Raw genomic sequence first — 14866 nt, 5'->3', positions numbered from 1 at the left:
CATCTAGTGAATTATTTATGCAATGGCAATATTTGTTCGAATTGTCCACAACACAATATTACTACTTCTTCCCGCCTGAATTTCTAGGCGTGATCATCGATCATTGTTTTTATTAATCATTAATAGTACGCCGCGTGTCGTGAAACGTGATAAATCATCAATTATTATTGTCAGATATCTGACAATAAATTGTAGCAATTAGATAGTTTACGGGTGATAGAAAACCCGTTCACTATGGACGAAGAAGAAGTGGCAAGGCTGCTCTTAGACTTAAGGAGTGCCTCCCAAGCCCAAGAAGAGTCTGGTGAAACGGGAATCTGCTATGATGATAGTCATATTTTGGAAGGTGACGACATATTAAGTATAGCAAACGCTATAGATCAAGAGGAATCAGAAGATCTTATTGTTGCTCAGGAAGTGGAAGGTAAGAAAAGGGTGTTACATACATATTTATTCAACTTATTGATTTGTTTATATTTATAGTTAGTTGTTATTCCTTTAAAAGATTATGAAAAGAGTTTTAGTACGTCTCGCGTATTCTAATTTTCAATATGTTGAAAAATTATAACAATTTTGCATATTATTGCATTTTTTATTTTTAGTGCAAGAAGTCATTGAAATTAACGTTCACACAGAAGAACAAGAACCACAACCACTTTCATTGCTTTCTGGTATTGAGGACACAGCAGCAGTTCAAGAAAGGCAGGACGAAATCAAAACCAAAAAGAAGCAGTCAAAATTCAGGTTCATCAACTGTAAGCTAAGATTAAATGGACAGTCGTACTGTGGCACAGAGAAGGTTGGAATTATTGGCGAGCAGACAATCGTGCAAAAGACAGGCAGAAAAATGTTACCGCCTCCTTGTGAACACCATAATCTGCAAGAGCCAGAGGTAAGAAACAACAATACCAACAATAATAATATTATACACAACATGCCGTAATATTATATTATATTATTAGAACGCTTTAGTTTGTAATCCACATATTAGGGACAGTGCCTAAAACTCCCTCAAAGACTACCACCAACTAATTTTTATGCATAAAAAGTAGTTAAAGGTGACACTATTAAACATAATAATTACGCAATTTTTTAATTGAACAAGTTAACTATTGAAATACCACAAAAAATTAAATTATGTGAAATTTTAAAAAAATCAGGAGACAGAGAAGGCCCTAAAATGTGGGAAGCTGACTGAGGAAGCTAGAAATTCAGCATTTACAACATTTTGGAACCTGTCTTCTTGGGAAGCGAAGAAGATCATGGTCAAGTCCTTTGTTGAAAAGGCTCCTACAATGAGGAAAGTGCCAAACTCGAATAGGAGCAGAGAAAATACCATTAGGTATTTTCTCCCGGACATCGATGGATTAAAAGTAAGAGTGTGCCAAAGCATGTTTGCCGCAACATTTGGCCTCCACCCTGGTACATTGTATCAATGGTTGGTTGACAGGAAGAGAGTGAGAGAAAAAGATGACACAAAAGAAGGTACCTTTTTCAAATTGCTCTATATGTAAAAGAATTATTTCGATAAATTTATTATTTTCTAATAGTGATTGATGGGCAACTCTCTGGCTCTGGCGTCAACTCACACAAAATTCAAAAGACTCCTGGTCCTAAAAAGAGGAAGCGAAGTGACAACGGCGATGCTAGAAAAACTCAGTTGAAGGAATTGCTTGAGAAACTGCCCAAAATACCATCGCATTATTGCAGACAGCAAGATAAGCGGGTGTATGTGGAAAGAAACTGGACTTCGCTGAGAGGAATGCATAAGTATTGATATTATACTAAACATTGCAATAGCCAACCTAATTAATTTTTTTTCGCAAACAGATGGTACCAGTCTCAAGTAGATTCGCCGCTCTCCTGGCCAATCTTCCTTGAAGTGCTACAAGAGATGAGCATTGGCTTACATCAGTGGCACAAAGACCTTTGCGACCTGTGCTCCGAAGTGAGGCTGTTGAAAAGCCGTAAACCAGAAGAACTCTCTGAACAAGGTAAGAAACCTAAATTTTTGTTAAAAAAATTAAAATAGTAATAATTATTGTGAAAAGTACAAAGTTCAAATCCAAAAACATTATAATTTCCAGATCATGACAAACTTGAAACTGCAGAACAGCACTTTGCAGAAACCCTAGAAGCAAAGAAAGAAAAAGACGAGATCAAACACAAAGCTAAGGAGGACCAAGAAGGAAAGACTCTTGTATTTTGTTTCGATGTGCAGCAAGCCCTCCCAGTTCCGAAACTCAGAAACGATGCTTCGTTCTTTCGATTAAAAATGTTGCTTCACAATGTCACAATGTTTGACATGTGCACAAGGCATGTTGATTGCTACCTTTTCAGTGAAATTGACTCCAGTGGAAAAGCAGATACGTACATTTCATGCTTGATTGACTACATTGAGAAGAAACTTAAAGAAAGTCCTCAAATCACTAAGATCCATATGTTTTCGGACAACTGCGCAAGCCAAAACAAGAACTCAAAGCTGTCAAATGCCCTTCTTCATTTCTCAATGAAACACAACGTGCTCATCGACCATCATTACCTGGTGCGTGGCCATACCCACCTTGAGGTAGACTCCTTCCATGCAGCATTTGAGAGAAAGGTGAGCCATCCTAAATATTTTTTTATATTCTATAAAGACAATTAAGAAAATGGTACTAAGTAAGGAAGTGTCCTCAACCTGAGCAAGGGAAATAATTTTACTTAAGTTCACATGGTTAGTAAAGAGCTGCTGTTAATGCAAACAAAATTTTTACAACGCAACTGAAAAAGCAACTTCTAGCAATTCCTTTTAAATGTACAGATCATGCCATTTGGGAGTTGTTACTATGATGGTTTTAAAACCACTTTGCTTACAATGAGACCAGTATTACATCAAGGATGTTGGAAAACTTTTACCTTTACGCATTAATACAGCAAACGTGGCTTTATGGTAATACAGCTCTTAGGATTGCACATACCTATTTGCCATTCTAAATATATATATTTCGCTAAGACTGATGTTATTTAATAAGGAAATATTTTGCTAAAATTATGTATTTTTTGTAGTTTCTTCTTTGATGTCGTTTGTTTGACAAAAGAGAGAAATAAAAATAGATTCCAAGACTGCTGGCCATAGCAGAGTCAAATAGATATATGTAATTTATTAAACTGTGAGATGCTTTGAATGCACTATTCTGTAATAATGACCGCAACGATGCTGTGACAAAATCTTAAGTTCAAATAAAGTATAGAGACAATTTTTTCTGATTGTTTCAGACCAGCAAAGAAGAGGCCCACACAATTGAAGATTACGAGGAATTCTTCAAGTCTTCCTTGAATGACGGGGATAAGGTGCACATCCATCGTCTGACCTTTGATTTCTTCTCAAGCATCCCCCAGTCATTTGTCAAGTCCATCAAACCCAGCAGTGGATCAGGGGGAACGAAAGTGTGTGAGGTCCGTGCTTTCAGGTACGAACCCTCTGGCAGCCTTTTGTTCAAGCTCCATGTCAAAGAAGATTTCAAGCCAATCCCTGCCAAGATTAATATAAATTCCAATTTTGAACTGACCCCCCTTAACAAAGAGCCTGTCAGACTGTCTGCAGAAAAGCTGAAACACATGACTGAGTTTCTTCCTTACATTCCACTGCAAAAGCAAACTTCATTCAAAAAATATTTGGAACAGTAAAATAATTATGCAAAACATCATAATTATTGTCCTGCACCATTTTTTTTTTGAAAGAATAGTTTGAAATATTTGCAGTTTTCTCAATTTTTTCTTCGTGTATAACAAAGGTATTAATAAAATGGACAGATTGAAAAACTCGTTTGTGCCTGAAAACTGCCTCACCTCTAATATAGTAAAACATTAATTTAACATTATTCTCACGATATTAAATTAAATAATATGAATTCTTATATGATATATATATTATTTTGACAGTTAAAAATCTTTGTTCATTATTATATTACTAAATTGTGAAAATAAATAGTAACCAAATCTATGCTATCATTTTATGAATTTTTTAAACGAGTCATGACTAAATAACAATGTGCAGTAAGATATAAATATTTAGATAAAAATACTCATTAATTTATTAGTTGTTTATTATAATGAAAAAAATCGTTTGCCAATTTTCTAATATTAGCTAAATAAAATTACTGGAATTATTTGAAAATTACGAAAAATTTGGGATCGCGCACTTTTTGCTGGGCCACATACTAGGTGTTAAGTTTCTCCTTCTCCCAACTATAACTTTGAGCTAATATAAAGTCAATTTGTAAGTTAAAAATCAAACAATAGATGATCTCACTCGACATAGCAAAAACTGTCCTTCATGTGCCCGTCCTTTTGCCGTATAAATTAAAAATTCTGACAAATTTTGATTATAACTATTAAATTGCATGCGTGGAACTTAATATTTGCAGATATCAATGCCTTAAAGCAGCAAAATCACTTGGTAATCAAACGAAAACTTTTAAAATCACATTTAGGGTCACATTCTGGAACAAAAATAAATTAGAAATATGAAGATTACTCATGATGTGAATGTGTGAAAATAACAATACGATAATGCAGATTTTAAATAACAAAATCGTTTTTACCAAATTTTAACGTCAATTTAATAAACTCGTTTTAAGTCTCTCCTGAAAAATTGGTTTTTATGTAATTAAAGGTAAAAAACGCCGAGGTATTTGAATTACCAGTCAATCGCCGCTCGCTACCAACAGTAGTTACAGTCATTAGCCGCTACCGCAACGATATACCCCCGCAATCAAGAACCTGGAATCAGTAAATTTTAAAATTAAATACAGCTATAATTAATTATAAATTAAATAAGATTAAAGAATTTCAATTTTGACTTGCGTGATTTTTTGCCTGAAATTTGATCCGCTATGAAGTGCAGTCAAAGAAGGAGGACACAATGAGAAACACGAGAATGAAAGCGAGCGCAGGTGCAGGTATCGCATCGCATATCGCAACTAATGGTGAGGGGGAAGTACCAATTTTATTACCAAAGAGTTGGAGTTTGCACTTTTCGCACTGGGGTATATGAGCGCGTAAAGCTGCGCGCGCCATCTCAAAGCAGAGCTCTCAAAAGTCTTACTGACTCACTCTGTGATTGCGTTGGACCAAATTAGCCTTTTTCTTCCTCATACTCTTCGTGCCAAAATACCACAAACAAATAAAGAAATATACATTTGCCAGATAGTTTTTCATAATATCTGTGTCATAAAACCCATAAAACATGCTCTTGAATATTCCTGTTTTTTCAATATAATCTAAACAAATTATTAAGTTAATTTTGTGGCTATTTGTACATAGGACTATAAACTCTTAAGAGGTATATTATAGAGCAAGAAGTATTACGCCTGCTCTATTATAAATTTTCAGTCATGAACATGCATTAATTTAAATAAATTATGAGAAATTTTAGAAATTGCGATTTTAAAAAATACAATTTTTGGCTTATATATGATTATTAATAATGGCACATTTTTTAATCGCCTCTGCCGCTGTCGAGATCAAAATACAAAAGTCTCGCATAACATAATTCTACTCGCCTGACATTGGAGTATCGGGAATGTAAATCGTGTGGCTATTTCTGGCTAAATCTTTGGCATCGCAGAGTGGCAAAAACAGTGGACCAAGAGCTATACGCATCGCTTAAAAGTGCGGCAGTGAAACAGACAGACTGACAAATGAGGTCATCGCAATGAATTTGGGTGCGAAACAAGGAAATTGCTTGTGGAAAGAAAAGCATGCAGCGACGAAAAGACCGTGCTGAGATTAGCACAAAAAAGGATCAACACGTAATTTGTTCAGTATGCAAAGTGACATGGCTTTTTAGTTTTCGCTTTATTGGAGTGGGGATCCGATTCTATATAAATTGACTGCAGCCACAATTTGTTTTCAGTAAAAGAAGAACCTAATCTCGCTCATAGACAACTGCATGAATTCTGCGCTTTGCCTTCTTCCACTTTGGAATTTTCGGAATTTTGAACAGCAAATTTGGCATTGCGGCATTCGCTAATTTGGGTAGGTTCAGTTCGTCTTTTGATTTTTCATACTCATGTCCATTTTAGGTATATTCCAATTCAAAATTTTAGATTTATGGGACAGAATGCTTATAGTTCTTCATTTGGAAACCCTAATTATTACTGGTTTTCGTAAATCATACTGTGTCATAATAATTATTAGGGTTGGGAAACTTAGACGATCGACAATTTTTTTCTGTGCTCTATTTCTTTCCAAAAACATGAAATCTTCACGAATCATGAAAAATGATGACGATTGACACCCACTTAAAATCTTCTAAAACCGTCTAAATTGCCGAAAATCGTCTAAACCCACTTGAAACAGTCTAAAACCGTCTAAAATCCCCCAAAATAGGCCGTTTGCTGGGGAAATTCTCATATTATACAATATATAACAGAATGCAACGTTAATTTGCCGCGATTATCTAGGCTCCCAGAGCCATCTCTGCACGGGTGGAATTTTTTCACCCGCACCCAGCCACAGAATTCTAAATTTTAACCCGCACCCGCGGTGACGTGTGCTCCAAAAACCCGCAACCGTATTACCGAAAGCCCGAATCTTCATATTATAAATTTCATCTGTTGGCGGCATCACAAAATATTTCATGGTTTTTAGTGCATAAACCCTCAACCGCACCGCACCCACCAGAAACGATAAAAAATTAAACCAACCCGCTACGCGGTGCAATTAACCGCGAGTTTAAACCCGCACTCTTACACCCGTGCAGTGCTCTATTAGATATGTCGTCGGTGGTGTCATTTGTGTGACAAAAATAATAATAATTCATTGTATAAGTAACATTTTCCCGCTTTTTCCAAGGAACTTTGGTAATATTTAAGTGAATTATTTGGCCCATAATTTTAATAATAGAGAGAAAAACTGAAAAAATATTGAAAATGCATGAAATTGGCACCAAAAATTAGCCTTCTCAAAACAGTCTAAAACCGTCTAAATCACCAAAAACCGTCTAAAAAACAGTCTTTTTGAGGGCAAAAAGCGTCTAAAAATAGTCGACTATTTTGTACAAAAAAACAGTCTAAGTTTCCCAACCCTAATAATTATAAAGAAAGCGACAGGAAAAAAAGACAATGCAGACGAGTGGCGAATATAATATAGTTCATATACATAGTGACGAAACGAAACAAGGAAAATGTAGAAAAAAAAAAAACAAAATGACGACCGACCCTTTCTCCAGACTCGTCCTGGCAGGAAGTCATCAGCAGAGCCACAACTCCACCTTTAACCCACCTGATATCCAGTTTGACATGTCAGTGAGATGGCAGTCGTCGCCGCATAAATGATTTAGAATCATAGGCGCTGCTGATCAGGTATGTTAACCTGGGCGCGTGTGCTGGGCAGGCGGCACTGTCCCAGCGATGGTTACGATGTCTTCTCCCTCTATAAGTCCAAAGAGTGGAGGAAATTGGTGCGTTTTACTTGTAAATTTTATTTTAATAATCTTTATCTCGTGGCTACTCTAAATTGTTTGAAATTGGTACCAATCAACGCCTTGTAGTTTACTCTAAATTTTAAATATAAAATTTACTTTGGCTCATCATTTCGTAAATTAAAAAAATCAGAAGATTTGCTTATTCCCATGTAACATCTCCTGAGAGCACGTGACGTCACCTGAATTGGGCGGAGCTTATCCCTAGAATAATCTCAAAGGGGAAATTTGAACATAGTTAATAGATTATCCCCAGATTATTCTATGGATCATTCTGAGATCTGAGATTAATTCAAAATACTTTTTAAATGTATCTTTAAAAGGCAACGTTTTTGCACATTTAGCTTGAACAAAAGTACTCCATATGTATTGAATTTCTTGTGTGGAATTTAGCCAAAAATATAATCCAATCAAGAACGCGTGTAGCAGTTAAATTTTAGATTTTGTCTAATTGATGGTAAAATTAAACGGATTGTCTACGGTTTCAATATCTCTCGTCTCAATCTATAAGGGCGGTGCGATTTTAAAGGTAAATTTCTCTTCTGGGGTGCAATAAATCATGATTTTCAATAAGAAGACAGTTCTATATAGCAGCTTGGTTAGCTTGCAAATTAATTTGGAACCGATTTTCTCAGAAATTGAAACGGAATCCTAGGAGAATTCATACGCACTTTCCTAACTCCAGCAGGCCCAAGAAGGAGACAACACTTCATTTAATTTCATTATCATTTTTAGTCAGTTTGGTTGAATATATAACTTTGTTTTATATAATACTCAGTGCGGCAATCGGTAATTGAACATATTTTCAAATTTAAAGCTAGGTTTACGTATCATTTAAACACGAATATGTTTTTGTGTTTTTCAGGAACTATAAAACCCATAAAAATGCATTTATCAGGGTTTTTTAGAGTGCAATTTTTTATCCTCTCGGCAATAACTACGTAAGGACTGCAAAAGAAAAAAACATAAAATGCCACAAGCTTTCTTATCGCTCTAAATTATTGTTATTGCGTGCGGATTTTTTTCTTACCCCGTTTTTATACATAATTTAATTCATGTTTGATATTTTTCGGCACAAAAGAGCAATTATTTTATTTATTGTCCCTGCTTTTATAGTTTTTTTTACAGGCGTACCTTTTTAAAATGCATAGTTATAGATGGTGATAATGCACCGATTGGAATTTTATCAGTAGGAGTGCACTACTTCAGCTGAAATTATTTCAGATAAAACAAAAAATATTCTCGAGTGATCGTGAAAAAATTAGCGCGTACAACAAAACGCTTATTTATCTTATCTTGAATTTTTGCAATATTTATATATAAACTCTGCCGTGCTATTGTGCATAGCTTTAAACGACTCTACTTCAAACGAGTGGAAGATCAAGAAACAAGCCGAAGAAATTTTATTAACTAACACGGTAGGAAAAAATTCGTAGAAATTGAACTTCTTAAATTTATAATGCTCTTCATGCGAATAACTTGAAAAAATGGAAATAATCGAAAACATTTGGCTAAATATTGGAACAAATTATTTTAATTAAAATTATAAACGTACCACACAATACAATACAATATTTGATTTAAATGTTTAAATTCGGTATGAAATTTGATTGTTTAAGTACCATTATCAAAGTCACCGATAAGATTCGACTATTTCGTTTAAAATAAAATATGGCTTACATTATATAATATGTCTTCCTGCTCACTAGGAATAATCCCGAGACTTCCTCTGCGGAAGTTTTGCCAAGTTATAAAAAAAATCAATTTTGTCCTTTTTTCGCAAAATCATCAAATTTCAAAAGAGTAGAAAAATCATAAGATCATATGTCTTAATAAGTCTTAAACAAACTTATTATTAATTGATTAAAGAAGTACTAAATTTGCGCTCGCATAATAGTCACTGTGACCTTGAACTGTCTCAAAAGACTTTAACTCTCCCACTTTGAACTGCTCCATTATCATCACTATGGAGGGGCAGTGCAGATCCCAGCAGGAAGCAGGATCGATGCATTTTATTTTCTCTAAACGTTCTTATTTCACCGCTCTGCTGTTGCTAGCGGCGTTAGAGTTGCCGGCACCAGCTGACGCAAAGAGAAACTTAGAAAAAGGGGAAAAGCACCATGGATTAAGTCCGTTATGCAAGGTTGAGACTCATGAGGTGCTCATCTGCGGTAAATATTTGGGAGATACATAATACATACTAAATTTTTGAGTCAAATCAAAACACCACTGACCCTGCCAATATATTTAACAATTTTTAGTATTTTCTGAAATATAATATTTAATTATTTTCACACTCACCAACAGACATCATGGGCAACACAGCCGCCGCACCTGCTGAGGTCCAACAGGCCCCTGCTCTACCCGACATTGGGAAGCTGGAAATATCTCGCAAGAAGTACCCAGGCACGATCGTCCAAGTCCTGGAAAACGTGAACGGCCAACTGAAACTTAAGGAGGACGAGATCAAGAATACCAATAGACTAATTGATGAACTGGTAAAATTAAATGTGATATTAAAATTAGGCGGTGGAAATTAATTATTATGGAATCTCTTATTGTGGGCCAGGTTAAAAAGGATTTGATTGAGGGCCTAAAGAAAAAAAGCAAGGCCTTCGAGTTGATCTACCAAAAAATCGTTTGGACTGGCAGCTCTTATGAAGGGCTGAAGATTTCTCATCCTGACGAGTTTGATTTGAACATCGTCCTTCGCTTCCCTTTTAAGAGCGACCTCATCAAAGTAACTATAATTTTAGATTTACTAAACTAGATTTTTATCAGCAGTGAGAAAGAATGATCGTCCTTTAGACAGGACCAAAGAAATTTATCACCAGATAGGCGCAAACCCTGTAAAAAAGCAATATAACAATTTGCAGATTTCTCCGCGAAATGACGTCCCTGGCTTCGTGACGATTAAAAATTTCAAAAAGGCGCTGGACACCATTGAAGCTGATCCAAAATGGAGACCGGCTTACACGTAAAAGTTTCTGCTAAAGAAGATTAAAATTCTAATCAGGAAAGGTAGGGAGTTACTGAAGTGGGCTGACGACTCGGGCAATTTGCTGACAAACAAAGTCCGCGAATGGATGGAAAGCATTGTTGTCAAGTTTTCCAACGAGTACAATGTGGGCAAACCAGAAAATAAGGTGTGATTTATTGAATTTACATAACTTTAAAAAATTTGTCTCATGATTTCGTTCTGTATAGAAAATCATCGTTCGCAAATCAGGACCGGCAATGACTCTTTGGTTGGGCAAGTTGTCCATTGACGTGGTGCCCGTTTTTGGCTTTACCTCGCCTCCACCAAGCCCAATCAGGGTTCCAAAGCCCATGAATAGGGTAAATTAAATAAAAGAATCCATTTGTTGCTTACCTTTCATTAATTGATGTGTGTGTAGGAGTGGTTCATCGTGCCCAAGCCACTGAAAGGACAGACAGACATCAAAGATGCCTGGAGGGTATCCTTCTACGAGTTTGAAAAGGATATCCTGAGGGACTATGGAACCATCAAACCAGCGATTAAGCTTATCAAGGTAATATTTTGTTCAATTTTTTTACATTCGAGTTTTTTGAGAATATCTGTTAATTAGAAAAAAATACTATAACAAAATGATTGGAATGATATTTTAGAAACTGAGGGACACGCAAGACTGGAAAAGTCTATACAGCTATGCCATTAAATCAGCCGCTCTGTGGATGAAAGAGGAGGGCGGTATAAGTGGAAATGAGAAAATTGACATTACATTCTTGAAAGTATGTATCACGAATTGTTATTAGAAACAAAATAATTTTCACGTGATTGCATAGCTGCTGAAAGGTATCCAAACGTATTTGGACAAAGGCTTTCTTCCATTCTACTGGGAGAAAAGAGCCAACATGCTGCGAATGAACGACGTTGAGAGAAAGAATCTGGCCAACAGGATTGCCAGGCTGATCATCAAAATCGAGGAAAATTGGGTGTCGAACCCATCCTACATTGGGGAGCTTATTTGTAAGCTTTAAGGAAAACGGTTAATATATTAAGAAAATTAATTTTTCAATCGCCCTTGCTGGCCAATTGGACTAATTTCTGCATAGGTTTTTATAAAAATTTAAACTATTTTGATACGATATTTTTAATTTAATAAAATTGCATGAACCTTTTTCCGCTCCTAAAGGCCGTGTTTCTTTTTTTAAATATAAATTAAAATGGTTTTTAAGTTGCGCATGCCCAACATTCCTAGTCCTAAACCTTTAATTTAAAATTGGGAAGCATATTAGCAGAGTTCTGTAGTTAGTGAAGTAGTAGAATACGCACCAGAAAAAAGATGAAAACCACCTAGTTAAGGAGCTGCTGCTGTCTCGTCGCTTCCTGAAGCAGGCCAACCAATATAAGGAGCAAAGCTATGAGTGCACCACTTGGTGGGCCTGACTCTCAGGGCCCATCACACCGATACCCCTTGTGGAGTCCACGATTTTCAACCATGCTACGGTCCAAAACCTGAAGTTAAAAATATTATTTTATTACTTCAAAATCGACTGGGAATCACAGAACAAAAATTTAATATATTAACGTCATGATACTGTATGTATATTTATGTAGCTTAATAGTATATATGTACAAATACTAAGATTTTGCAAATTTAATATTGTTGGGTTATCTTGAAGTTAACGCTTTTCCTGGAACTAAGTTTTATCCTATTGTAAAAATTGCATTATCAAAACTGAAGTGTCACTGTACATATACGACTAAAATTTTGAAAGGGAACGTGGCAAGGAAAAATATTTTGCAGAAGAAAGATGTTTTATCCTGTTAAATAAAATGGGGCCGGTCTCCACCGCTGCAGACTCCTCTGCAACTTGCCTTGCTTACCTTGCCCAGAGGTGCGCGTGGTCACTTTTTCCTGCGGCAGGCACAGCAAAGAAATCGTCTGCAGTGACTGGAGCCCCGACTCAGATTGCGAGGAAGAGTGCGGCCTGCCGATGCAGTGCGGACACAGTTGCAGCAAGAAGTGCCACGAGGCTTGCGCCACCTCTTGTAGGCGTTGCAGTGGCGAGTGTCATGAACCAGGTGCCACCTTTTGCTGGCATTGCGATAAAAATATGTATATTTTGGATGCCAGCGCCGCCGGCTTGTTTGTCAGTGGTGTGATTATGATCGCAATACTCATTTGGAAGTAACACATATGGATGTGCAATCTTTGAATCAAAATAAACGGAAATTTTAGATGTGTATAGTGTATAAAGAGTGATATTTTTATTTCCTGTTTAATCTACATCATCAAAATTTTGCTGGTAGAAATTTGAAGAAAAAAATAAGTCGTATAATAATTATATAAACTAATGGTTGTTTAAATTTCTTGTAGAAATTTTAATAATTTGTCCATCTCCAAAATGCGAGGAGGTTGACTATTGAAGAGAGCATGCACGGTCTGCAGTGCCTACAACTTCTGTAGCAGTACTTTTGACACACATGCCCGCAGTCCAGTTTCTTTGAACAAATTTCAAAGCAGTAGGAACCATCTGGAACGTATTAGTAGCATTTCTTGAACAGGATGTGACCACAGGTTCTCACGACAATCACCTTTAAAGAGTTCAATTAGTCCTTATAAGATCAAAATTAATTAATCAGACTCTCACTTGTTCCTCGCCCTTGGTGTATTTTTCGTAAAAAGCCTTTATGTTTCGGCCCCCTAAATTTCTCTAGGCAAGTAGGGATTGGCTTGCAGCAGATAACCGTAACCAAGTGTCCACATGCAAGCTTGACTGTGCTCTAAACACACCAAATATTTGATTGCGTATTTTGCAAGTTTTTTAATTTTCAAAAGAGTATGAAAAATATGAAATAATAGACATTTTTTATTATTGAGATTAAGGTTATAAAACACGTTGATCTAGCAATCATTTTAAATCAGCTAAAAATTAACAAAACTTACCTTCTTCAAACAAAGGTCGCATTCTTCGTGGCACAGCTTTGGACATTTGTGGTTCGAACGACACCCTTTTTTCAGCTTTGTGCATGGATTTGTGCATTTCACGGTCCAGACGTCTATCTTGCACTCAACCTCAATGGTGTGCACTCTGCACTTCAGGTATTTGCTGACCTTGACCATGCAGTTTGATTCGCATTTGACGTGACACTCAGAAGGGCAGCGGTGCTGTCTTGCATTGCAGAGCCGGAAACAAGGCCCATTGCAGTCAATCTTGGAACACGTGGTGTCCAAGTGGCACACGGCCTTGCATTGGTGGCCGCAATCGAGCAATTTTCCGCAAGGTTGATTGCAGCCGCCATTTGGGGCCAGCCGTCCAAAATCCTCACGCGTTATTCGTGACGCGTAACGCCCTACCCGTTACGCGTAACGCCCTCCCCGTTACGCGTAACGCCTTACCCGTTATGCGTAACGCGTAACGCCCTCCCCGTTACGTGTAACGCCCTACCTGTTATTTGTGACGCGTAACGCCCTACCCGTTACGCGTAACGCTCTACCCGTTATTCGTGACGCGTAACGCCCTACCCGTTACGCGTAACGCCCTACCCGTTACGCGTAACGCTCTACCCGTTATTCGTGACGCGTAACGCCCTACCCGTTACGCGTAACGCCCTACCCGTTACGCGTAACGCTCTACCCGTTATTCGTGACGCGTAACGCCCTACCCGTTACGCGTAACGCCCTACCCGTTACGCGTAACGCCCTCCCCGTTATGCGTTACGCCCTACCCGTTACGCGAGACGCGTAACGCCCTCCCCGTTATGCGTAACGCCCTACCCGTTACGCGAGACGCGTAACGCCCTCCCCGTTATGCGTAACGCCCTACCCGTTACGCTAGACGCGTAACGCCCTCCCCGTTATGCGTAACGCCCTACCCGTTACGCGAGTAACGTAACACCCTCCCCGTTATGCGTAACGCCCTACCCGTTACGCGAGACGCGTAACGCCCTCCCCGTTATGCGTAACGCCCTACCCGTTACGCTAGACGCGTAACGCCCTCCCCGTTATGCGTAACGCCCTAGCCGTTACGCGAGTAACGTAACGCCCTCCCCGTTACGCGTAACGCCTTACCCGTTATTCGTGACGCGTAACGCCCTACCCGTTTTGCGTAACGCCCTACCCGTTACGCGTAACGCCCTCCCCGTTACGCGTAACGCCCTCCCTGTTACGCGTAACGCCCTACCCGTTATGCGTAACGCCCTCCCCGTTACGCGTAACGCCCTCCCCGTTATGCGTAACGCCCTACCCGTTACGCGAGTAACGTAACACACTCCCCGTTATGCGTAACGCCCTACCCGTTACGCGAGACGCGTAACGCCCTCCCCGTTATGCGTAACGCCCTACCCGTTACGCTAGACGCGTAACGCCCTCCCCGTTATGCGTAACGCCCTACCCGTTACGCGAGTAACGTAACACACTCCCCGTTATG

The 14866-nt window shown here is 38.1% G+C and overlaps 2 protein-coding genes and 1 long non-coding RNA gene across 3 annotated transcripts; 2 read left to right on the top strand and 1 right to left on the bottom strand.

Annotated features, from left to right (window-relative positions):
* Window positions 1-172: 172 nt before the first annotated feature.
* LOC135936866 (uncharacterized) lies at window positions 173-3796 on the top strand. The gene is made up of 7 exons (XM_065479854.1): window positions 173-424; window positions 603-892; window positions 1161-1485; window positions 1551-1770; window positions 1831-1994; window positions 2088-2602; window positions 3259-3796. Exons 1-7 carry the CDS (start codon window positions 235-237, stop codon window positions 3667-3669), a joined length of 2115 nt encoding a protein of 704 aa, XP_065335926.1. The 5' UTR covers window positions 173-234; the 3' UTR covers window positions 3670-3796.
* A 5623-nt stretch (window positions 3797-9419) lies between these two features.
* Window positions 9420-11624, top strand: LOC135936776 (cyclic GMP-AMP synthase-like receptor). The gene is made up of 9 exons (XM_065479727.1): window positions 9420-9639; window positions 9776-9966; window positions 10038-10208; window positions 10345-10445; window positions 10494-10614; window positions 10676-10807; window positions 10867-11001; window positions 11099-11221; window positions 11276-11624. The coding sequence occupies exons 1-9, from the start codon at window positions 9435-9437 to the stop codon at window positions 11468-11470; spliced, it is 1374 nt and encodes a 457-aa protein (XP_065335799.1). The 5' UTR covers window positions 9420-9434; the 3' UTR covers window positions 11471-11624.
* A 134-nt stretch (window positions 11625-11758) lies between these two features.
* Window positions 11759-13759, bottom strand: LOC135936777 (uncharacterized). The gene is made up of 3 exons (XR_010574386.1): window positions 13384-13759; window positions 13088-13220; window positions 11759-13031 (listed from the first exon to the last, which is right to left on the bottom strand). It is a non-coding gene; the product is annotated as an uncharacterized LOC135936777 (long non-coding RNA).
* Window positions 13760-14866: the final 1107 nt, after the last annotated feature.

The sequence above is a fragment of the Cloeon dipterum genome, chromosome 2 (assembly GCF_949628265.1).
Source record: "Cloeon dipterum chromosome 2, ieCloDipt1.1, whole genome shotgun sequence".
Lineage (NCBI taxonomy): Eukaryota > Metazoa > Arthropoda > Insecta > Ephemeroptera > Baetidae > Cloeon > Cloeon dipterum.
This window is presented reverse-complemented; position numbering and strand designations above follow the sequence as displayed.

Coding starts and splice junctions, on each gene's coding strand:
- LOC135936866 (XM_065479854.1), top strand. CDS start 235: ATGGACGAAGAAGAAGTGGCAAGGCTGCTCTTAGACTTAAGGAGTGCC. Junction 425..602: donor TGTTGCTCAGGAAGTGGAAG/GTAAGAAAAGGG, acceptor TTTTATTTTTAG/TGCAAGAAGTCATTGAAATT. Junction 893..1,160: donor ATAATCTGCAAGAGCCAGAG/GTAAGAAACAAC, acceptor TAAAAAAATCAG/GAGACAGAGAAGGCCCTAAA.
- LOC135936776 (XM_065479727.1), top strand. CDS start 9,435: ATGGAGGGGCAGTGCAGATCCCAGCAGGAAGCAGGATCGATGCATTTT. Junction 10,446..10,493: donor AAATGGAGACCGGCTTACAC/GTAAAAGTTTCT, acceptor CAGGAAAGGTAG/GGAGTTACTGAAGTGGGCTG. Junction 11,222..11,275: donor TTGACATTACATTCTTGAAA/GTATGTATCACG, acceptor GTGATTGCATAG/CTGCTGAAAGGTATCCAAAC.